At 43.2% G+C, this 20,846-nt stretch overlaps 1 protein-coding gene across 2 annotated transcripts in view; it reads left to right on the forward strand.

Annotated features, from left to right (window-relative positions):
• Positions 1–20,846, forward strand: part of RAB3GAP1 (RAB3 GTPase activating protein catalytic subunit 1) — a 261,671-nt gene that overhangs the window by 172,936 nt on the left and 67,889 nt on the right. For both annotated transcript variants that reach the window (XM_077447811.1, XM_077447812.1), the window contains exons 18-19: positions 10,786–10,923; positions 13,906–14,133. In XM_077447811.1, coding sequence (XP_077303937.1) covers positions 10,786–10,923; positions 13,906–14,133 — 366 coding nt within the window. The remainder of the gene's footprint in view (positions 1–10,785; positions 10,924–13,905; positions 14,134–20,846) is intronic.

The following is a 20,846-nucleotide window of genomic DNA, read 5'->3' on the forward strand; positions in this document are numbered from 1 at the left end:
CCATGCCGATAGGTTACTCTGAGACACTTTTTTTTTTTTTTTTTAAACTGGGAGCATTTGTGTCTTTTCACCGAGCTCATTCTAAATAATTATTGGAACATTTGCCTCTATTTAATGAGACTACAGGGCCTAATGTTTATCCTGGCAATTATCAGGTGCCGTTTGCTAACCTCTTTTATTAATCCCTCTGACTACCTGTCTCTTTTATCTTTCAAGCTTGGGGAAAATCCAATCTGGGTTTCCCTAGGTAACATGCACTATCCTCCATAGGTGTGCGCAGGGGGTGTGCTAGATGTGCCCCGGGCACACCCTAATCGCCTTGTGCAGCCCTGATTCGCCCTGCTACTCCTACCCCTCCCCCCCCACCGCAGCGCTGCCGACGGAGACTGGAGAAAGGGACTGGTAAATATGAAATTTACCAGCCCCTTCATTTTCTGAATATATAACGTGAGTGATCAGTACCGATTGCTCCTCATCTTTCTCAAAATTGAGACATCATGGGTCTGTTTTAGACCCCTGAGATTTAACCATAGGGCCCCTAAAAATTGTAAAACAAAATATCAAAAAACAATTAAAATTGTAAAAAATAGAAAAATAAAAAAACTACTGACACCGTCCACTGCCCTACTGATACTGTCTGTGTCATGTTTTAAAATGTTTACATTCATTTATAATAATGTGCGTGTGTACTGTATGTATGTAAACTTTGGGGTGCACATCCTAATGCAATAGGCTGCGCACACCTATGCGGTCCTCTCTGTAATTTTAACAAAGGCTGCTTGCACTGCATAGAAAGAGTCATAGACTCCTGTGGGCGTCTGTGCCCAGAAGTGGGTGAAAATACTTGTCTTAGACAGGTATCTGCACCCCCCTCCCCCCTGAAAGGTGCCAAATGTGACACCAGAGGGGGGGAGGGTTCCGAAAAGCGGAGGTTCAATTTTTGGGTGAACTTCCGCTTTAACCTCTTCCCGCCCAAAGACGTCATATGACTTTCAGTGAGAATATCTGAATGATGGGTGCAGCTACAGACATCTTTCAGATATCCTTGTTTTCAGCCGGCGATTATGTGTACCATAAGAACAATCATGGCGGCAGTTACGCCACTTGATCGTTCTTACAGGCCCCCCCCCCCCCCCTCCCCGCTGCCATCCGGTGCTTCTCCGGGCTCTCCTGTGTCATCGGGGACCCGGAGAAAGAATCATCCACCTCTGGATGGCGAGCATAGAGGTTTCCAGTGACCAGATGGAGACCCTGGCGCAACGTTATGACGTCACGTCTGGGCCGCCGATATAAACAAAGCGGCTGGTAAGCATGAGATCGTGGATTATTATTTATTTTTTTACAATCTCATGCTTTCCAGCCTGGAGGAGAGATGGGGGGTCTTATTGACCCCCCCCGTCTCTCCATAAAGAGGACCTGTAACAAATGATTTCTATTACAAGGGATGTTTACATTCCTTATAATAGGAATAAAAGTCATCAAAAAAATGTTCTAAAAGAAAGAAAAACATTTTCTTTTAACGCCCCTGTCCCCCGGTAGCTCGCGCTCAGAAGCAAACGCACATGTTAGTCCCGCCCACATATGTTAAACCCGTGAGGTATCGCCGCGTGCGTTAGAGCGCGGGCAACCATTCTAGCTCTAGACCGCCTCTGTAACTAAGCATGTAACCTGGTAAAAAATGTAAAGCATCGCCTATGGAGATTTTTAAGTACTGAAGTTTGACATCATTCCATGAGTGTGTGCAATTTTAAAGTGTGACATGTTGGTTATCTATTTACTCAACTTAACTTCTTCTTTCACATTATGCAAAAGAATTTGAATAATTGTTGCGCAAATACCATGTAAGATAAAAAGTTGCAATGACCGCCATTTTATTCCCTAGGGTGTCTGCTAAAATATATATAAAAATATATATTTTCTAGATAGGAGGATTGTGCTTTGGCCCTCTGGATTTTTGGACACATTTGGGCTCTTGGGTATGACCTCCATTGCAAACCATGTTGGAGGGAATGCAGGAGGCAGCCATAGGTGTGTCTGCTTCATATCTGTAACATAGATTTGTTGCTATTTATGACCTAATTATAAATTTTTTCAATGCATTTCACTATATTGAGCATTTAATTACGACTCCAGCTGCACCCCCGCCTCCTACTGTCACATTCCTTCCTAAGGCAGTGTTTTCCATTGTGACCTCAGATCCAGGAGGTTAAATGTACAATTATTGATCATTAAGTTGATTCTTTTTTTTTCTCCTTATTCCTTATATTTCCTATTGACTGCTCCTGCACGGGAGGGATTTTTATTGCTCTATATGTTGGCAGTTCTCTTTTCAGTGCTTCATTAATGTGGGTATTGATTGTATCCTTATGGAGTGTGAGCTGTGTAGGGCAAAATCCCGAAGGCAGTTTAGTGCTCAGAATGTATAGGTAAAGATGACTCCAATAAGGGAAAACTATAGTGTATTTTCAGTTAAAACACATTCTTGTTAAAGCAAAAATGTGCATTTGAAGATTACTTTCCTTTAAGAATTATTCCACTTTCAAAGTGCACTCATTTTGCCCCTTTGTTCTGACCAAAATTATCCCTACCCCCGTTTCACAGGTCCAGTGGCCACTGTCTCCGTTGTTTACATCCGGAGGTGAAAGGCTCGCTCTCCTGGCCAGACCTGTCCAATAATGCCCCATGGACTTCTATGGAGTCATCTCTCATCTGAGAGACGAAGGTAGATGAGCCCTCTTTGGGTCTGTACTGTGCACGCGCGGCCAGGTGAGGGAGACTTTCACCTCTGTATGTAAACAAATAATGGAGGCTGCGACCATCGGACTTTAGTAAATATATATCTATGGATTGGGAGGGAGGAATCTTTTAGGTCCGGGTAAAAATAATTGAATTTATTGTTTAAATAATTTGTAGCGATTGCGAAGACCAGATGTAGATACGATGATGCCCTTTTCTTCAAGCTCTGCTCCTTTTTTCATGTGAATATTTCAGTGAAAGCTATTTCTGGAAAGTGAATTGGAGTCAGCATGCATTCTGCTTTATGTGTAGATCTGATTTTAACCACGCAGAGCAACAAAAAAAGGATAAGATAAAAGATGATGATTTAATTTTTCTTGTACGATTGAGAGCCTTCCGATCGCCCGCAGCATACTCTGCACCCCCTACTGGTCTCTTGCTGCATATAGCCATCAATATACACACTTGGACAGAAGTGGGATACAAAATAAGTAAAAATAAGTTTTTTGCTTCTTCCTCTAATGCCCCATACACACGAGCGGATTTTCCATCTGAAAAAACTTGGATGATTTTTCTGCCAGAATTCCGCTCAAGCTTGGCTTGCATACACACGGTCACACAAAAGTTCTCTGAACTTTCGACCGCCAAGAACGCGGTGACGTACAACACTACGACAAGCCGAGAAAATTAAGTTCAATGCTTCCGAGCATGCGTCAAATTGTTTCCGAGCATGCGTAGGAATTTTGCACGTCGGAGTTTGTACAGATGATCGAAATTTCCGGTCTGAACTTTTTCCGACTGAAAAATAGAAAACCTGCTCTCTTTTGCTGGCTGGACTTCTGCCAGCAAAAGTCAGATGGAGCATATACATGGTCGCAATTTCTGACCAAAAGCTCACATCCGACTTTTGCTGACAGAATTTCTGATTGTGTATGGGGCTTTAGGCTAGGTATGCGCTACTGCAATCTGCTTTTGATGAGACTTTCAGTGCGATTATGTAATGCTACTTGGATAACGTCTGCATATTCTATGGGGCCAAAATAATGCTGGAATCGCACCAAAGTAACATAGAAACCTTTTTCCAAATCGCTGTGCCGAGTCACATAGTTTTCAATGGTACCCATTCAAATCAATGTGATTTCCATTGTTGCGATTTTGTGCGACTGAAGTCACATCGGAAATCACACTGGTGTGAGCCAAGCCTTCCTTCTGCCCTGGGCATGGCCCCACAAATGCCAATGCCACAAACACCATTGATGTTAAAAGTCTGGCATGTGGCAGTTACATTTCCTCTAACTATATACTCATATGGTCAAAAGTATGTGGACACCCCCTTTACAGTTTTTGTCTATTTAGGTGTTTTCAGTGAAGGGTACTGGCAGTACTTCAGAGGAACCCTTGAATCAATTTTCAGGTCTAAGAGCAGTTTATTGGTGGTTATAGGTACAAATGCCCCATATATTGGTGGCCAGTGAAAAGAATGTCCCTCTTAAAGTGGCGGTCAGAATACCACCCTTACAGAAAGCTAAAAACATTATTGGGTTTATATAGCTTGGTGGCATTGACCCCCAAACTAGATACTACCAAATGAGAGGTCAACCAGCTACAACTCAAGGAACCTCTGGAGGATCCCTAAGATTCCACGGAACCCTAGTTAAGACTGCACTGTTTTAGACTATTGCTGTCTTCCAACCTTATGGCAACAGTTTGGAGAAGACCCTTTTCAGTTCCAGCATGAGTGTGCCCCCGTCTACAAAGCCAGCTCCATAAAGACTTGGTTTTATGAGTGGTGTGGAAGAACTCAAGTGTCCTGCACAGAGCCCTGACCTCAACCCTACTAAACACCTTTAGGATCAATTGAAATGGAAATTGGGGTGCCAATCCTTATCCAACATCAGTATCTGACCTCACAAAAGCTATTTTGGATGAATGGGCACTAATTCCAAAAGATACACAAAAATGTTGTGGGAAGCCTTCTTAAAACGAGTGAAGGTTGTTGAAGCCGCAATCGGGGGCCAACTCCATTGTGGTGCCCATAGCTTTGCAAAGGGATGCCCTCAGACTTGTAAAGGGGTGATGATCGGGTGCCCACAAGCATTTGGCTATAAAGCGTTGAACTTTACATGCTGTGCTGATCTGGTCACTCATTTAATGTACATAAATATATAAATGCTGTATTTGGAGGCCACAGATATCAATCCTAATCGAATTCAGTAGGTGCCGCAGTGTAATAACTGTTCATTTACATCTCCTTCTCCCAGGATGTCTTGCTGCTGTGGAAACAGGAGAAAGTGTCAGTTTCTATGGTAAAATCAGATTTTTCTGAGACGTGTACTCATTAGTCTTCTGCTGTTTTACTCAGCTTAATATAGTGCTTCGTTTTCAACACCCTCCATCCGGCAGTAAGTAGACGGTGATCTTCTGTGTAGGCTTAAGCCTTCCGCATCATTAGTTAGCTGTACTATCTGGCTGAACCCCTCCAGGTCAATCTGTTTGGGTATTTTTTGTTCTTTTTGTCTGTTTAGTGAATGTGTAACTGTGAAGCATGAGCATTGTTTTATATAAAAAACAAAAAAGTTTCATGTTACACGTTTAGGACTACATACACATTAGCCCCTTGTGCGTCAAAACCCAGAGGACACAGGCACAATGGCCAGCCCTTCTGTCTGCAACTTGTGCCAGTCTGCGATAGGCTGAAATACGTGGCTGGACGCTATACCAGGTGGTACTCCCTTGTCGCCACCTCCCATTCTCACCTCCAGGACTTTTCCCAAGTCTCTCCTATCCTATGGCACTTCCTACCTCAATCTATCCGATTATCTCCTACTCTGTCTACTTTTAGGCATTCCCTGAAAACCCTCCTCACAAAAGCCCACCCCCACCTCTACCTAACGATTGTATTTCCACTATCTCCATCAGCTCATCTCCCACAGTTATTACCTTTTTGTTACTTGACCCCCCCCCCCCCCCCCCGATTGTAAACTCTAAGGCCGCGTACACACGCGGGGACTGTTCGCTCAACTTTGTCCGTCAAACAGTTTCAGCGGACAGTCCGCTCAAAATTAGCATGGACGGACTTGCCCACACACGACGAACGAACAGTCCGCTGAAACCGTGCGCGATGACGTGAACGGCACGTACGACGGGACTAGAAAACGACGTCCTATACACTGCAATGCAACCTTCGGCGTGTAAATTCTTTCTGAGCATGCGCGAGACTTAGTTTGACGAACAAGCCTACACACGGGCGGACTGTCCGCTCAAACCAAGTTTCAGCGGACAGTTTTTCGGAATTTCCGAAAAACTTTGTTCGTCAGACTGTCCGCTGAAACTGTCCGCTGAAAGCCCACACACGAGCGGACTGTCCGCTGAAACACTGTTCAGTGGACAAAGTTGAGCGAACAGTCCCCGCGTGTGTACGCGGCCTAAGGCCCCATTCACACCTGTGCATATCGTTTTCAGGCAGAAAGTTGCACGATTTTGCGGCGTTTTTTGACGCTGTTTTTTTTATCATGTTTTCCTGCGATTTTGTACAGCTCAAAAGGTCACCAATGTAAAAAGCAGAAAAACGCCCAAATCTGCCTAAAAAAAAAAAAAAAGTTCCGAACTTGTTTGAGCTTCAGGTGTTTTAGTGCTTCTGGCTTCAGGCGTTTTGGAGTGGAGACTTGAGCCATCTCCATAAAGAAGAATAGATTTTTTTCCCCTCCAGCGTTTTATAGCTTCAGGCGTCAATCTACAAAACACACAGGTGTGAACGAAGCCTTATGAGCGGGGTTCTCTGATCCCTTCTGTATTGAATTGTATTGTAACTGTGCTGTCTGCCCTCATGTTGTAATGCGCTGCACAACCTGTTGGCGCCATATAAATCCTGTATAATAATATGCTTAAAGTGGTTGTAAGCCCTCCCTAGTGACTTTTAACTATAGGTAAGCCTAGAATAAGGCTTACCTATATAGGTAGTGAAAATATCTCCTAAATGTTTGCTGTTTAGGAGATATTTCACTTGTAGTGCGCTGATGATGTGATCGGCGCATGCGCTGTGAAGAAACGGACCTCCGCGCCGTTTCTTCCTCCATTGTGTGCTGTTACTGAGGGCTCCTACGCGCATTCGTGGGAGTGACGTCACGCAGCTCAGGCCAGTCACAGAGCCGGAGTCCGCTGCCCCCGGAAGGAAGAGGGATGAAGATGTACGCATTCTGCACAGGGGACAGCGATGGATTCGTTTGCAGGTAAGAGTCACATAATGGGCTAGTGTGCGATGCATTATGCACTTATGCTTTTCATTTGCAGGGAGCAAAAGAGGAAGTAAAACCCATCAGGGTTTACTTCCTCTTTGAGGCAGGGCTTGACAAATTTTGCTTTGAATCTGGCAGCCGGCTAAAAAAGTTAGGAGCCAGTTTTATTTTAACTAACAAAGCTTACGGGTGCAACATGTAACCTTTTCCCAAAGGTGAACTTACCCTTTAACCCTTTCACTGCCAGGGCTGCGTTTTTTTGCACACGTTTAAAAAATAAATTTTAGGCCTGAAGGTTACATTAAACCCCCAAACATGATATGTTTTCTAAAACCAAACACCCTAAACCTAGAGGATAAAATAGAGAAGATAGAAGTTGGAATGGGACTTTAAATGAGGCAAGTCAATGACTATTCAGCTGTTTCTAATGCCTAAATATCAAGGTCATATTTTAACATATTTCAAAGTATCACAACTATATCAATAATTTAATAGTCAGATGCATGTAAATATAGATTGGAGAGCATAAAGAAAAAAATAAAATAAAAAAAAAAGTTTAACCACTTCGCATTCAGGCCAATTCTGACATTTCTCTCCTACATGTAAAATTCATAATTTTTTTTGCTAGAAAATTACATAGAAGCCCCAAACATATATGTGTTTTTAGGAAAGACCCTAGAGAATACAATGGCGGTCATTGAAACTTTTTATCTGGCATGGTATTTACGCAGCAATTTTTCGAACACGTTTTTTCAGAAAAAAAAACAGTTTCATGCTTTAAAAAAAACAAAAAAACAGTAAAGTTACCCCCATTTTTTTGCATAATGTGAAAGAGGAGGATACGCCAAGTAAATAGATACCCAACGTGTCACGCTGCAAAATTGCACGCGCTCGTGGAATGGCACCAAATGTTGGTATTTAAAAATCCCCATAGGCGACGCTTTAATTTTTTTTTACTGGTTACATGTTTTGGGTTACAGAAGAGGTCTAGGACTAGAATTATTGCTCTCGCTCTAACGTTCGCGGTGATACCTCACATGTGTGGTTTGAACACCGTTTTCATATGTGGGCGGGACTTACGTATGCATTCGCTTCTGCTCACAGGGACAGGGGCGCTTTAAAAAAAAAACATTTTATTGTTAATTTTATTTTTATTTTTTTAGTTTGACACTTAAAAGTAATCAATTTTTTTTTTTTTTTTTATTCCTATTACAAGGAATGTAAACATCCCTTGTAATAGGAATATGGCACGATCGGACCTATTTACAGTGAGATATGGGGTCAATAAGACCCCACATCTCACCTCTAGGCTGGGAAGCCTAAAAAAAAAAAGATCCTGGCTTCCCAGCCAAAGCGGCGCCATTAATTTGAATGCAGAGGCCGGGCGTGACGTCATAACATCGCGCCCGGCCTCCGAGCGATCATAGAGACTCCGGGAACCATCTGGTCCGCTGGAAATCTCTATGATATCATCCGGGGGCCAGCGGATCCTGTGACCGACTCACTGATGGAAGCGGTGAGTCGGTGCAAGCACCGGAGGGCGGCGGGAGGGGACACCCCCCGCTGCCCTCCGGTGCTTGTACCAACTCACCGCGTAAGAATGATCAAGTGGCGGAACAGCCGCTATGATCGTTCTTATGGTGCAGGGAATCGCCGGCTGAAAATGCCGATATCTGAATGATGTCTGTAACCTCAGGCATCATTCAGATAAACCACCACAAATCCCACAACGTCATATGACGTAGCTTGGGCGCCAAGTGCTTAAGGTAAATTTACCTTAAACAAATTATTTTTTCTTTCTTTCTTTCCAGTCTATATTTACATGCATCTGACTCCTGACGATTGGTATAAAGCAGGGATATGCAATTAGCAGACCTCTAGCTGTTGCAGAACTACAACTCCCATGAGGCATAGCAAGACTCTGACAGCCACAAGCATGACACCCAGAGGCAGAAGCATGATGGGGCTTGTAGTTTTGCAACAGCTGGAGGTCCGCTAATTGCATATCCCTGGTATAAAGCCATGAAACGTGTTGAGTTAACATCTAATGAATGCCCTAATCTTCTCATACAATTATCAAATTTTCTGTTCTGTTGAACTTTTATGTATATATTGCTGTATTAATTATACTATATGCTATACTATTATACTATAATTATATTAAATATTTTATATGAATATTACTATGTAAATCTTGTCATTACGGTATTATTATATGTATTATTAATTTATTGATATAGTTGTGATACTTTGGAATATGTTACACTATGACCTAAATATTAAGGCATTAGAAACAGCTGAATAGTCATTGACTTTCCTCATTTAAAGTCCCATTCCAACTTCTATCTTCGCTTTTTTACCTAATTTAGGGATGGAAGCATACCAATGTTATACAGTGGTTGGGACAGGTCACAATTTTCTTTAAATAGAGAATAAAATAGTGGTAGTTCCATTTTATTTTATTTGTATATATATATATATATATATGTCACATGATATTGCCGCAAAAAATTGGTAAAAACAAAAACACATTAAAAGTTAATTTTAGGAGATGCAGAAATGCAATAAATGACTCAATATTTTTGTACAATATAAAAGCCAAGGTTGAACCGAATAGATACCCAACATGTCAAACCTTACATTTTTTGTGCGCTCATGAAATATTATACTATATTTTCCATAGGCGACGCTTCAAAAGCCCCCTATGGGTCATCGGTTTAGCGTTACAAAGGAGGTCTGGTGCTAGGAATTATTGCTCTTCCAGCGTGCACGGCTATACTTAACATGAGTATCGCAATCAACGTTTTCAGGCATCGGTGCTGTGTGCGTTTGTACGTGCATGTATATTGGGGGTCTCAATTTATTTAGAGGGGCGAGGTAATGATGGCCAGGGAATCTGTCAAGGGGGACCCAGAAGTGAGGTCACACACTTCCAGGTTAACAACAAGAAGGGGAGAAGAGCGGACGAGTGGCCCTTTGCTGATCATGTGCCCCCCCCCAAAAAAAAACACTCTAGCATTCCACATCAAACTGAGCATGTGCAGAGTGACTCTAAAGGCTCTGTACTATAAGGAGATAGATTGAGGAAAATAAAAGAAAGGGGGAATCAGAGAAGACGGGATCAGACAGACTTTTTATACAATGCAGGTGATTAACCCCCTAGGCTCCACAGGGAGTATAACACACATGCTTTACTGCATATACAGACTGATTTTACTGTTGTGGGTTTAGTAACACTTTAAAAGTGACATTGTTGGCCACGTGTATTCTAACAACGCTGAGAATTATTTGCTTCTAAATTGGCATCAAGTCAGTGTAATTCTAAAACATGTCTTGGCTCAAAGTTACTGCTGTGACTTGTAGTTCTCCTAAAGCAGGGACATGCAATTAGTGGACTTCCAGCTGTTGCAAAACTACAAGTCCCATCATGCCTCTGCCTCTGGGTGTCAAACTTGTGGCTGTCAGAGTCTTGCTATGCCTCATGGGACCTCATAGTTCTGCAACAGCTGGAAGTCTGCTAATTGCATATCCCTGTCCTAAAGGTTTCCCACCCTGCACTGCCTGAAAATGTTCTGCAAGTTCAAATCCAGAGATAGCTCATCCTTTGTACCCTTATACCTTTACTCCAGCCCCCTCCCGCACTTCCATTTCCATTGTTATAAAGCCTTTCTTAGCAGACAATGGGCAGACAGGTCAGCCGCCTAATTTGCGATTTTGAAATGCTTCAGGAAGTACATGTAGAATCTTGTGGGAATTCAGAGTGGAAAGTGCTGATGCAGCACCATTTCATTTCTGCTTGTTGGGGCTTTTTCAGGAGCCGGCACCTATGACAGAAGACCTGCTTGAGGAGCAGTCCGAGGTTCTGGCCAAGCTGGGCACCTCTGCGGAAGGGGCGCACATCCGGGCTCGCATGCAGAGCGCCTGTCTGCTGTCTGACATGGAGTCTTTCAAGGTATGGAAATAAAGATGGCTGCAGTGTGCAGTACACAGGTATCGGTTGGAATATAGAGCGGCTTTTCTCATTACATTAGGGGGTTCATTTACTAAAACTGGAAGGTGCAAAATCTGGTGCAGCTGTTCATGGTAGCCAATCGGCTTCTAACTTCCGCTTGTTCAAATAAGCTTTGACAATAAACCTGGAAGCTGATTGGTTTCCATGCACAGCTGCACCAGATGTTGCACTCTCCGGCTTTATTAAATCAACCTCTACATGTCAAAGTTCCAGTTGTACTTAGAATGTTCCCAATATTTTTCTGTCTGCCGCAAAAGTACATTTTAAGGATCATACTTTTAACAGCTAATACCCCTGACACGAAAGTTTTTTTTTTTTTTTTGTGTATATTGAAGGTAGAGTGGGGTAGGGAGCAACTTCACCTACAAGTCTTCACCGCTGTCCAGGAACTCAGGAACAGATTTCACCTAACCATGTCACAGCTATGACTGTCTGGACTGTGTGTATTTTCCTATAATGTCCACTAGAGGGGGCCTGGAAACTGGAGGTGTCCTGACACAGCTGTGGGGAATTCTCCCAGTTACAGACCTATAAAGCAGTAAAAGCCATGCAGGGAATTGAACCTTGCCCTGCACACTGTTCAAAACTGGGCAAACTCATTGAGGTGGAGTTGCTTCTTAACAGTCACATACAATAGACACAATGATGCATTATTTCATGGAAGCTCTACTGTTTTATTTCAAGTTAATTGCTTATGGTTCTAAAGCCTTGAGTATTTTTTACCTTAATGTAGTCTCTGTATTAAGGTAAAAAAAAAAAAAAAAAACCTATGTCCAGGATCCCCCCCTTTATACCTACCTGAGCCAGATTTCAAACCAGCGCTGTGCTCGAGAGCAGCAAATCTCCCAGCGCTCGCTTCCCTCCTCACAGGGTAGTTTGTTAGCAGCGGAAGCCATTGGTTCCTGCTGCTGTCAATCAAATCCTATGGTCGGGGCTGGGAAAAGCCCAAGTGTCTGCGTTTATGGTCAGGGCTTGGGAGCAAGCCTGCAGGAGATTGAAGACAGGAGGAGCCAGGAGCTCTGGATGAGGGACCCCAGATTAGGAGGATTGGTGCTGCTCTGTACAAAACTTTTACACAGTATGACATGTTTGTTCTTTTAAAAAATTGTAAAGGTTTAAAATGACTTTAATTATACAAAACAGGCTGCTTGTTATGCAAAGGGGGACATTTATCAAGCAAATTGGCATCACAGGCACAGGACAAGGCTTAGTAGCGTATCTGTGGTAAGTTTACTGTGTATTTGCACCTCATGCATCTGTATTGCTGGGCAGTCAACTGCTACAGATTTGCACACAAATATTTTCCTAATGGCCCGTACACACAATCTGAATATCGTAGGAAAACTGACGTTCGAGGAAGAATCGTACGATTTTGGAATCGCGTGTACACCACTTTCGAGAGCCGATTGGACAAGCATGAAAATTTCCCTCGTAAAATACCAGATTGTACGATTTTCGTCAGCATCTAAAAAAAAAACTACAGCCAGCATGTCCAGGTGCAGCAGCATTTTGGCAGAAAAAACACTTGTAAACACGTGTTAATGCTAGGTGCGTTAAGCACTTGAGTGTTAATTTATTTCAGTGGCCAAAATGACTTCTTTTTTTTAATTTATTAAATGAACACCCAAGCACCACGCGCCACGTGTTGTGAAGTGGGCTTGTTTTGCCAAAATAATGCTGCCAGGAGGAAAGGTGTGTAGGAGAGACAGCCAAACGTCCTGTGTGCATGGGGCCTTAAAGTCTACAAATACTGCAGCTGTTGACTTTTAATATATGGACACTTGCCTGTCCAAGGAGCTCACGATGTCGGCACCCCAGCCGGTCTTCGGATCGGCTGTCTGGGGGTCCTGACGCCGCCGTTCGTGTCAAGGGAACGCAGCAGTGAAGCCTTTTCGGCTTCGCAGCCGGTTCCCTACTGTGCTTTCTAATTGGTCCGGCGGCAGAGGAAGGAGGAGATGGCCAAACTTCAGAGAGGCTGGGCTGCGCCTCTCCCCCCCATGAAGTGGGGAATGGTACCTGTCAAAAACAGGGGGGAGGAGATTGATACGTTTCACTAATGATAAATGTGACCTTGCAGAATGATCACTTTGTTGCATTGTATTGCCCCTTCAATTTGTGCAAAGTCTTTCCTTTCTGTAGCACACAGTATATACAGGCATCCCTCCAGCCTGAATGCAGGGGGCAAATAAGCAAGGTCATAAAGGAGTTTGTGGGCTTGCACAGAGTCCTGACTTCATCTCTATTGAACACCTTTGGGGTCAATACAAGTGTTCTTTTAACTGAATAGACACAAATCCCTACACATACATTCCTAAATCTTGTGAAAAATCTTCCTAGAGGAGTGGAGGCTGTAAAAGCTCCAAAGGAGGGAAAGAGAATTCCATATTAAAGTATAACTAAAGGCAAAACTTTTTTTTTTTTTTTTTTTTTTTTTTTTTAGTTTTTAATAGAGTAGAGAGGGATTAGAAAGCTTGTCAGTTTGTATTGCTGTCTGTGTCTCCATTAGGGAGATTCACCGTCAATATTTGTCCTGTTTACCATCATTGAAAGTAAAGGGGGAATCTTCCAATGGGGACGCTAGTTCTGGTGACCTGGGGGTTCCCAAAGGATTCCCTTAACTTGCAGGGATTTGCTCTCACTTCCTGTTATGGGACAGGAAGTGAATAAAAATATCTGCAATTGGACACAGATGGTGAAGAAAAAAAAAAAAATCAGATTAGGGTTTTAACCCTCCCTTACTTAATTCAAAATGAAAAAAAAAAAAAAACTTTTGCCTATAGTTCTACTTTATTGCCCAAGGTTTTGGAACGGAATGGCCAACATTCTCCTATGGTTAGATGTTCACAAACTTTTGACCATATAATGTATGATTTTTTCCTTCTCTTCTTGTATTGTGAGCTAACCAATAAGCTGTGTTCCCAGGCTGCAAATCCTGGCTGCTCCCTGGAGGATTTTGTGCGTTGGTACTCTCCCCGCGATTACATTGAAGAGGAAGTGGTGGACGAAAGTGGCAATAAAGTTGTTAAAGGGGAATTGAGCCCTCGAATGAAGATCCCCAACAACATGTGGGTAGAAGCATGGGAGACGGCCAAACCCACGCCAGCTCGCCGCCAGAGGAGACTCTTCGATGACACCAAAGAGGCAGAAAAAGTAAGTTCAGTATTGTCGCCCTGATACTGCAGTGATGTCATTTTCTTTTACATTTTAATTAAAAACCCAACAGTTAGTGTGTAACCGTTTTACTGCTGCTGGCATAACTATATAGTTTGATATCAATACAGCTGCTTAGGAAGGGCAGTGCAGGATGGATAGATATATATATATATATATACACAGTTAGGGCCATAAATATTTGGACAGTGACACAAGTTTTGTTATTTTAGCTGTTTACAAAAACATGTTCAGAAATACAATTATATATATAATATGGGCTGAAAGTGCACACTCCCAGCTGCAATATGAGAGTTTCCACATCCAAATCGGAGAAAGGGTTTAGGAATCATAGCTCTCTAATGCATAGCCTCCTCTTTTTCAAGGGACCAAAAGTAATTGGACAATGGACTCTAAGGGCTGCAATTAACTCTGAAGGCGTCTCCCTCGTTAACCTGTAATCAATGAAGTAGTTAAAAGGTCTGGGGTTGATTCCAGGTGTGTGGTTTTGCATTTGGAAGCTGTTGCTGTGACCAGACAACATGCGGTCAAAGGAACTCTCAATTGAGGTGAAGCAGAACATCCTGAGGCTGAAAAAAAAGAAAAAATCCATCAGAGAGATAGCAGACATGCTTGGAGTAGCAAAATCAACAGTCGGGTACATTCTGAGAAAAAAGGAATTGACTGGTGAGCTTGGGAACTCAAAAAGGGCTGGGCGTCCACGGAAGACAACAGTGGTGGATGATCGCCGCATACTTTCTTTGGTGAAGAAGAACCCGTTCACAACATCAACTGAAGTCCAGAACACTCTCAGGGAAGTAGGTGTATCTGTCTCTAAGTCAACAGTAAAGAGAAGACTCCATGAAAGTAAATACAAAGGGTTCACATGTAGATGCAAACCATTCATCAATTCCAAAAATAGACAGGCCAGAGTTAAATTTGCCCAAAAACACCTCAAGAAGCCAGCTCAGTTCTGGAAAAGTATTCTATGGACAGATGAGACAAAGATCAACCTGTACCAGAATGATGGGAAGAAAAAAGTTTGGAGAAGAAAGGGAACGGCACATGATCCAAGGCACACCACATCCTCTGTAAAACATGGTGGAGGCAACGTGATGGCATGGGCATGCATGGCTTTCAATGGCACTGGGTCACTTGTGTTTATTGATGACATAACAGCAGACAAGAGTAGCCGGATGAATTCTGAAGTGTACCGGGATATACTTTCAGCCCAGATTCAGCCAAATGGTGCAAAGTTGATCGGACGGCGCTTCATAGTACAGATGGACAATGACCCCAAGCATACAGCCAAAGCTACCCAGGAGTTCATGAGTGCAAAAAAGTGGAACATTCTGCAATGGCCAAGTCAATCACCAGATCTTAACCCAATTGAGCATGCATTTCACTTGCTCAAATCCAGACTTAAGACGGAAAGACCCACAAACAAGCAAGACCTGAAGGCTGCGGCTGGAAAGGCCTGGCAAAGCATTAAGAAGGAGGAAACCCAGCGTTTGGTGATGTCCATGGGTTCCAGACTTAAGGCAGTGATTGCCTCCAAAGGATTTGCAACAAAATATTGAATAAATAAATATTTTGTTTGGGTTATGTTTATTTGTCCAATTACTTTTGAGCTCCTAAAATGTGGAGTGTTTGTAAAGAAATGTGTACAATTCCTACATTTTCTATCAGGTATTTTTGTTCAACCCTTCAAATTAAACGTTACAATCTGCACTTGAATTCTGTTGTAGAGGTTTCATTTCAAATCCAATGCGGTGGCATGCAGAGCCCAACTTGCAAAAATTGTGTCACTGTCCAAATATTTATGGCCCTAACTGTATATATATATAATTATTATTTTTTTCTTCAGATTAACCAAAACCATGATGTAATATGAGGTCAAACCTTAGGAGTTTCAACTTGTATGCAATCAGGCAGGCCCTTGCACTACATGGTTTTGGTAAATCTGAAGGAAAAAAATCTGCAGAAAATCTGATAGTGTGTATGGGGCTTTAGTTAACGTGTCACTAAACCCACATCATAAAAAAGTATCAGTAAATGGTGCATTACATGTTGTTCATACTCACTCAATTACTATGAGATTTGTTTTATGTGTTCTGCAAAAAACCTGATTGATCATGCTGCTCTCTATCTCCCCCTTCTGTTCATGTCATCTAGGGATTTTTCAGCTGTGGTGGCAACTCTGCACATGCTCAGTTTTCAGTGAGTTTCTATGCTGAGCATTTCCCTCCTATCACATCTGAGCATCCCATGCGACTATAGAATCACACATGTGGGCATATACACAGTGGTAAATGGCATCCCACTCTTTCCCTCCTCCTCCATGCCCACTAACCAACTAAACACAACGGGCTATTACATGTAGGTTGATGGGGGAATCACCTCTCTCTTATTCGAAGAAACAGGCTGGAGGGGTGTGACAGTAAACAACAACAAGCAAACAACAAATAGGACAAAATAACAGAAAAAGTCAATGTGAATAACTATTCAGCCCCCTAAAGTCAATACTTTGTAGAGCCACCTTTTGCAGCTTACACGGCTCCAAGACACTTTGGATAAGTGTCTATGAGCTAGCCACATCTTACCACTGGGATTTTTGCCCATTCCTCCTTGCAAAACTGCTCCAGCTCCTTCAAGTTGGATGGTTTGCGCTTGTAAGCAGCAATCTTTAAGTCTGACCACAGATTTTCTATTGGATTGAAGTCTGGGCTTTGACTAGGCCACTCCAACACATTTGCATGTTTCTCCTTAAACCACTCAAGTGTTGCTTTAGAAGTGTGTTTGGTGTCATTGTCCTGCTGGAAGGTGAACCTCCGTCCTAGCCTCAAATCACACAGAATGGTACAGGTTTTGCTCAAGAATATCCCTGTATTTAGCACCATCCATCTTTCCCTCAACTCTGACCAGTTTCCCAGTCCGGACTGCTGAAAAACATCCCCACAGCATGATGCTGCCACCACCATGTTTCACTGTGGGGATAACGTTCCTTGGGGGATGTGATGTGTTGGGTTTGCACCAGACATGGTGTTTTATTTGATTGCCAAAAAGTAAAATTTTAGTCTCATCAGACCAGAGCACTTTCCTCCATACATTTTGGAAGTCTCCCTCATGCCTTTTCGGAAAACCTCAAAATGTGCCATTTTGTTTTTTGCTTAAAGTAATGGCTTTCTTCTGGCCACTTTGCCATAAAGCCCAACTCTATGGAGCGTACGGCTTACTGTTGTCCTTTGTACAGGTACTCCAGTCTCTGCTGTGGATCTCTGCAGCTCCTCCAGGTTTACCTTCGGTCTCTGCGCTGCCTCTCTGATTAATGCCCTCCTTGCCCGGTCCATGAGTTTTGGTGTGCGGCTGTCTCTTGGCAGGTTTGCTGTTGTGCCATGTTCTTTCAATTTGGTTATGATAGATTTGATGGTGCTCTTAGGGATCATCAAAGATTTGGATATTTTTTTTATAACCTAACCCTGACTTGTACTTCTCAACAACATTGTCCTTTACTTGTTTGTAGAGTTCCTTGGTCTTCATGGCAGTGTTTGGTTAGTGGTGCCTTTTGCTTAGGTGTTGCAGCCTCTGGGGCCTTTCAAAAAGGTGTGTATATGTAATGACAGATCATGGTCAACACTTAGATTTCACGCAGGTGGACATCATTTCACTAATTATGTGACTTCTGAAGGTAATTGGTTGCAGCAGAGCTTTTTATGGGCTTCATAACAAATAGGGTGAATACATACGCATATGCCAATCATCAGTTTTTTATTTCTGAAAAATAGTTTTATGTATATCTTTTTCTAATTTTACTTCACCAACTTAGACTATTGTGTTCTGATCCATCACATATAATTCAGATAAAAAAAAACAAAAATCGTTGACCTAGAGGCTGTAATGTAACAAAATAAAAGCCAAGGGGGGGTAAAAAGCCAAAGGGGTGAATACTTTTGCAAGGCACTGTAACTATGCTCTTAGTGGGTACTCTAACTTGTAGCTTTCTGTTGGCTGCTTTTGCTCCATCTGGGTTGATGCTGCTCCTTGAGTCCCATCCTTTACTGCTGTACAAGATGGCTGAATGGCATCTCTCACTGTGATCTCTTGGAACACCAGAGGCCTTAATTCTCCTGTGAAACAGTCATTGATATTCCAATTCTTGTGGACTTATAACCCTCATATCTGTGTCCTCCAGGAGACCCACTTAGTGGGGAAAAATACTTTTAATCTAAAGAAATCCCTGGGTGGGTTACCAGTACCACTCAAGCTATTCCAATTTTGCCAGAGGGGAGGGGGTCAGTATCCTGGTACGCAAATCTCTACCCTTTAGACTCTTGGGTCTTGCACTCGACCCAGATGGACGCTACGTAATAATTCATGCAATGATGAAATGCTTAGAAATTTTTAGATGCCTAGAAGGTTTCTATTCTGCCAAGGGGGATCTCTGACCATGCACCAATGCTGCTTCTGTTGTCCCTGTAGGGATCTCCCTCAGGTTTTGGAGACTGTCAAGGTTCTGGATCTCTGACCCTGGGGTGGATTCTGGGTTTTGCCAACAGATGCTTACGTATTGGGTCCTTAACCCGGGGTCTGCCTTGGGGGAGGTGGTTTGGGATGCCTTTAAGGCTTTCTCCCGGGCCCACTACCAGACACTTATAGGGGGGTTTCGTAGGCAGCTGAAGGCTTACTAAGTAAGGGCTGACGGACTGGCTGCTTCCCAGACCAAAGACCCAGAGCTCCACGATAGGCTTCAGGAAAGTACCAGAGAAGTTCTTATGATCTGTACTTCCCTGATCAAAAAAGAAAATGCTTCACCAACCCCAAAGGATTTTTGAAGAGGGTCAGTGTGGTGGTAGATTGCTGGCCTGGTTGGTACGCGAACAGTCGTCATCTACGTGTGTCCCCTCGTTGATTGACAAAGACTGGATTAGGCAGACTGCGTCTAGGGCAATTACTGACTGCTTTGCTTCCTACTATTCTGAACTTTACCTGGGTAGATTATTCCATGGAAGACCTCCACATATACCCCTCTGATGTTGACTTCCCTGTCCTGACTTCGACCTATAGAGACCAGCTTGACTCCCCAATACCCTTAAGAAGGTTTGGCAGGCCATGTCTTCTCTACAAGCTGGGAAGACACTGGGCCCTGATGGATTCCCCACTGTATTTTATACCACATATGCTGAGGATTTGGCACCCAGGTTTCACTCTCTGCTCTTGCCTTCCTTGCAGGATGGGTCCTAGCCAGCCGCCATGTCTGAAGCTGTGATAGTGGTGGTTCTTGAGCCTGATAAGGACTCGTAACTCTGCAAATCTTACCGCTCAATTTCCCTGATTAATGTGGATGCCAAGCTGTTAGCAAAAATATTGGCTTTAACATGGTGATCACGGCTCTGGTGCATCTGGATCAGTCTGGGTTCATGCCGGGCAGGAGTACTGATATTAACATCCGTAGGCTGTTTACCCATATGGATCTGGCCAGGGAAAGGCAACACAGGAGTGATATCGGCATTAGGCGCTGAAAAGGCATTCGACTCTGTCAAAAGACTTTTCCTCTGGAAGATGTTGCAATGTTATGGATTTGGGCTCAGGTTTATCTCCTGGATTCAACTCTTTTATATAGGGACCCCATTGCTCGAGTCTGAGTAAATGGCTTGCTTTCTGCCCCCTTTGGCCTGAGTAGGTGAACCTGACAATGGTGCCCTCTCCCCCCGGGGCTCTTCACCCTGGCAATCCTAATATGTCAGGACTACAGGGTTAAAGGAATTCAAGTCGGGGTGCTTCAGGTGAAAATGCCGCTGTATGCAGACGACACCCTGCTGTATCTGGCCAATGCAGGTATCTCCTTACAAGGTAAACCAAAAAAGTAATTGGCGCACTAATGAACATTTCTTTTGTAGAAGGTAGTTGTCCATATGACAAACTACTAGCTGTCCGACGATGTCCCATAGTCTGTATCAATGTGCCGCTGTTTGATCACTTTGGACTTAGTGGGATAAAATGCAAAAACAACCAGCAGAATACAGCGCACCAAAGAAACTTATGATATCATAAAAGTTATTTATTGAATAGTAGATTAAAAAAAAAAAAACAATGACAAAGACATCTGATCCTCCTGGGATCTTAAAAGCAAAAAATCAATCGATTGTAACATAGAGTCATGATTTTTAGTGATGAACCTCACCTATAGTCTATGTTTGTGATTGTGAGGCGACACAACTGCACTTCCGCCACCTACTAGGGCACAGGGGGTTAGTGATCACATAAAATCCTCTCCTAGAGGAGGAAGGTGACGGTGCTTGATGGAAAAGTGCTTGCAAGGTGCAGGTAAGAAGAACTGTGTTCCGTAAAATCACTCACTGTTGGTGGATGAAAGAAAAGACTGGAACGCCGCCGCTCTTTAGCCTGTAGGGGGGTGCCCTGCTCCTGGCTGTGTGCCCATACAATGGTTAGAGCTCTGAAGGAGCGCTGTGGTGCACGTTGGATAGTGAAGTCCAGTGGTGGGACATCAGCTAGCGTTCACCCGGCGTGGAGAGAGGCTTGGAACGCAGCGCACGTGCCCGACGTGTGACGCCACCTGCCAGAGCGACTGATCATTATGTGGAAGACTCCGTGTTGAGGGGGGTTGCCATGCCGACTTACAGCTTACATGTTTCGCGCGCAAGCGCTTTTTCAAAGCTCTTTGTTTTTTTTATCTACTATTCAATAAATAACTT

Source organism: Lithobates pipiens, unplaced genomic scaffold, assembly GCF_037356315.1.
Source record: "Lithobates pipiens isolate NorthernLeopardFrog02 unplaced genomic scaffold, aLitPip1_a1.2 Scaffold_22, whole genome shotgun sequence".
In the NCBI taxonomy this organism is placed as follows: domain Eukaryota; kingdom Metazoa; phylum Chordata; class Amphibia; order Anura; family Ranidae; genus Lithobates; species Lithobates pipiens.